The 4,180-nt window shown below is 39.8% G+C and overlaps 1 protein-coding gene across 1 annotated transcript in view; it reads left to right on the top strand.

Moving 5' to 3' along the window:
• The window catches only part of grk7b (G protein-coupled receptor kinase 7b), an 8,212-nt gene extending 4,322 nt beyond the window's left edge, over positions 1 to 3,890 (top strand). The window contains exon 4 of the mRNA XM_037677389.1: positions 3,560 to 3,890. Coding sequence (XP_037533317.1) covers positions 3,560 to 3,890 — 331 coding nt within the window. The remainder of the gene's footprint in view (positions 1 to 3,559) is intronic.
• Positions 3,891 to 4,180: the final 290 nt, after the last annotated feature.

Here is a 4,180-nt window from a genome sequence, read left to right as displayed (position 1 = left end):
TTTACAGAATCAAAGTTTAACATCAAACATTTACATTAATTTGGCAAAATATGAAAATAACAACAGCATAATTAATCAATCAGGAAAACCATACGGCCATGGTTTTCCGTTGCTTCACCACAGACATTAATGAAAACATCTGGATTAATTTTCTAGCAGAAAGGAGAGTTTGAAGATGGAAAATTGAGATTTATCTTACAGAGAGATGTGTGAGGGAATTTATCTGTTTTAACCAGAACAGCACGCTCCATTGAAATCAGCTTGGCCAACGGTACGCTTGGTCGAAATAGAACTTTTACCTTGCAGACGATAGCTTCAGCGTCGGTGTAGAGCTCTCCTTTTGACTCTTTCAGCGTCTCCGTGAGGACAGCTAAAACCTTAGGAGTCGTGTGAGGTTATCCAAACAGAAGTTATAATTCCCAAAATCGTCTCTGGTTCAGCTTGTCTGGTTTCCAAGAACTCTGAACTCCTTCAGAACTCTTGAACTCTTGAACTCTGAAACTCTGTAACCCATCTCTTCTCAACTCTCGAACTCTGGAACTCATCTCTTCTCAACTCTCGAACTCTGAAACTCTACCGTTGAACTGGGAAGTTGCCACATTTAAACGGCTATACTTCCGGTTCATTTGAGAGCTTTCTGATTCGTGGATGGACCAGAACAGAGGTGTGGTTTGTGATGTAAGGTGTTATGGAAAGTCAAGGATTGTTTAAGAACAAACAGAAAGATATCATGGAAAAACCAGACTTCGTGGTGCCACCTCTCCTGTATCTCGCTGTAAAAGTTAAACATGACATTTCTTTTCAGTAAACTTTTTAGTTGACCGAAGCTCGAACTTTAACACACTTACAACTTTGCTCATTGAAGACAGAAAAATCAAGAAATGCATATTACCCTGATTTCTTCTTTGAATGAGGAATAAAAATCATTACTACTGTTTAAGTAAATAAAAATGAGTAGTTCACTTCAACATGTAAACATTGTTTGAACTAACACAATTTGATTATCAAACATTTGTAAAATAGTAATGATCATAGAGAATTGTCTTTTCCACTTGATTAATTCAAGAAAGAAAGTCTCAGGATCGATCAACCTGTATTTCTAGATGCAGATCAATGAAATGACAGTTTCTGACCATATAATCCTAAGGTCATTGATTTGACATCAGGTCAAGTTCACTACAACAGCAGTCTTCAGCTCTTTCCACAGATTCTCGATTGGATTCAGGTCTGGACTTTGACTTGGCCATTCCAACACCTGGATATGTTTATTTGTGAACCATTCCATTGTAGATGTGTCTTTTTGTTTTGGATCATTGTCTTGTTGGAAGATAAATCTCCGTCCCAGTCTCAGGTCTCTTGCAGACTCAAACAGGTTTTCTTCCAGAATGGTCCTGTATTTGGCCCCATCCATCTTCACATCAATTCTGACCATCTTCCCTGTCCCTGCTGATGAGAAGCAGGCCCAAACCATGATGCTGCCACCACCATGTTTGACAGTGGGGATGGTGTGTTCAGGGTGATGAGCTGTGTTGCTTTTACGCCAAACATATAATTTTGCATTGTGACCAAACAGTTGGATTTTGGTTTCATGTGACCAGAGCACCTTCTTCCACATGTTTGGTGTCTCCCAGGTGCTTGTGACAAACTTTAAACAACACTTTTTATGGATATCTTTGAGAAATGGCTTTCTTCTTGCCACTCTTCCATAAAGGACAGATTTGTGCAGTGTACGACTGATTGTTGTCCTATGGACAGACTCTCCCACCTCAGCTGTAGATCTCTGCAGTTCATCCAGAGTGATCATGGGCCTCTTGGCTGCATCTCTGATCAGTCTTCTCCTTGTTCCAGATGAAAGTTTAGAGGGACGGCCGGGTCTTGGTAGATTTGCAGTGGTCTCATACTCCTTCCATTTCAATATGATTGCTTGCACAGTGCTCCTTGGGATGTTTAAAGCTTGGGAAATCTTTTTGTATCCAAATCCGGCTTTAAACTTCTCCACAACATTATCTTGGACCTGCCTGGTGTGTTCCTTGGTCTTCATGATGCTCTCTGCGCTGTGAACAGAACCCTGAGACTATCACAGAGCAGGTGCATTTATACGGAGACTTGATTACACACAGGTGGATTCTATTTATCATCATCAGTCATTTGGGACAACATTGGATCATTCATAGATCCTCACTGAACTTCTGGACTGAGTTTGCTGCACTGAAAGTAAAGGGGCCCAATAATATTGCACGCCCCACTTTTCAGGTTTTTATTTGTTAAAAAAGTTTGACACATCCAATAAATTTCATTCCACTTCACGATTGTGTCCCACTTGTTGTTGAGTCTTCACAAAAAATTAAAATTTTATATCTTTATGTTTGAAGCCTGAAATGTGGCAAACGGTTGAAAAGTTCAAGGGGGGCGAATACTTTCACAAGGCACAGTAGATCCTGTGACTTTGTTCCCCGTGTGTGCATCTTCTCCAGTGGCTCTCCCCTCATGTAGCTCAATTCCTGTTCCCTCCCACTCTCACCTGATCCTCAGGTGTTTGTCAACGTCTGTCATTCTTGAAACTGTCATAGTTTCTTAGTTGTCTGTGCACTGAGACTGACCATAATTAGTCACGTTCGTTCCTACAAGTCTTTTTCACATGTGAGGGCGCTCTGCTGCCTCGTCAGCCTTTTGTTGAAATAAACTAGATCTTTTTAGATTCAAGCATTTTTGAGTTTTTGGTTTTGAATCTTGGCTTCTGCTTTTCGCTTCAAACATGATAAGCACACGTGGCATTGATTTAAAAGATAAAGTGTCAAATAAAATAAAAATTCTGTAAGACATATTCAAAACTCACTGATTTATTTACTTACATTTTAATGAGGTATAAAATCTAAAATATACTTCTTATAAAATATCATTACTGCTTTTTTAAAAAACATTTTAGACTTTTGCTGGTTGTAACTGGGGCCCTGTGTACACACTTTTGTTCCACCACATGTACCATGTGTGGTGCGAATGACAAATAAAGAAGCTTTGAGTTTGACTTTGATAAGCAATGCTAGTGAAATGCTACATTTTAGAATAAAGGCTAAAAACTGTACAATTTAAAGGCTCAATTAAAAAAAGTAAACGTTCATAAAAATAAAACATTATACCACTTTTATAATTGTTTATACATTGCATAAATGACTGATCTTTGCACTTCACTAAATCGCCTTTATTTGTAGTTTAGTTCACCTTTTTAGTTACCGGTACATACTGCAGGTGCACAGTTGGGGTAAATCCTGCACTGTGACGTAGTAATGAGCACTCTCACTTCCAGCTGACAAGGTTGAGATGGTTTGGATTTCAGCTCAGGCGTGTCTTGACTTTGAATGATCTCCCAACACATGATAAGTGTTCCCAGCTTCTCCAGTTTTCTCCCACAGACAAAAAACTCACAAATTTCAAAGTCTAAATTGGCAGTAAGTGTGATGGCCCTCCATCTCCTTTCTCCTGCTTACCTGCTGCCATAGGCCTCAGCCTTCATCATATACAGTACGTATGTAACTTACTTTGCTTTTTATTTTTTTAACAGTAAGGGCGATGACCCACGAAACCACGCTTTTTTCAAGAATATCAATTTCCATCGACTGGAGGCGGGACTGGTGGAGCCGCCCTGGGTGCCAAAGCCAAATGTGGTTTACGTCAAGGATGTCGACGAAGTACAGGACAACTCCGAGGTCAAGGATGTCAGACTTGAGCCTAAGGATGAAAAATTCTTCAAGGAGTTCAGCACAGGAGCAGTCTCGTTCCAGTGGCAGAAGGAAATCATCGAGAGCGGAGTGTTTGACGAACTGAACGACGCTGAGCTGAACGGACATGATCATGTGACTATGTGGAGATCCAGGGTGTGCATTATTCTGTAGGCGTCTCCTCATCGGACCAGCAACCAGAGTTGAAATCTTTCCTACTTGACAAGCTGTTCATCTGGATTAACTCATATTACCATTTAAAGTGCATGGTGCTAAATTAAGCTGCTTTTACATCTTTGCCTTTTGTCTTTATCTCGGTGAGTTTCTACTTGAAGTTTGTATTGAAATATGAGACTTGAGCCAAACATCAGTGAATATTAGACACAAAGTAAAATACAAGCTACATAAAAACTTTGCACTTCGTTCCTAGATAGTAAAAATACATTCATAGTTTCCATTACATC

The sequence above is a fragment of the Nematolebias whitei genome, chromosome 6, assembly GCF_014905685.2.
Source record: "Nematolebias whitei isolate Nwh7 chromosome 6, NemWhi1, whole genome shotgun sequence".
Classification (NCBI taxonomy): domain Eukaryota; kingdom Metazoa; phylum Chordata; class Actinopteri; order Cyprinodontiformes; family Rivulidae; genus Nematolebias; species Nematolebias whitei.
Note: the sequence above shows the minus strand (reverse complement) of the source record. Positions and strands in the feature narration are given on the sequence as shown.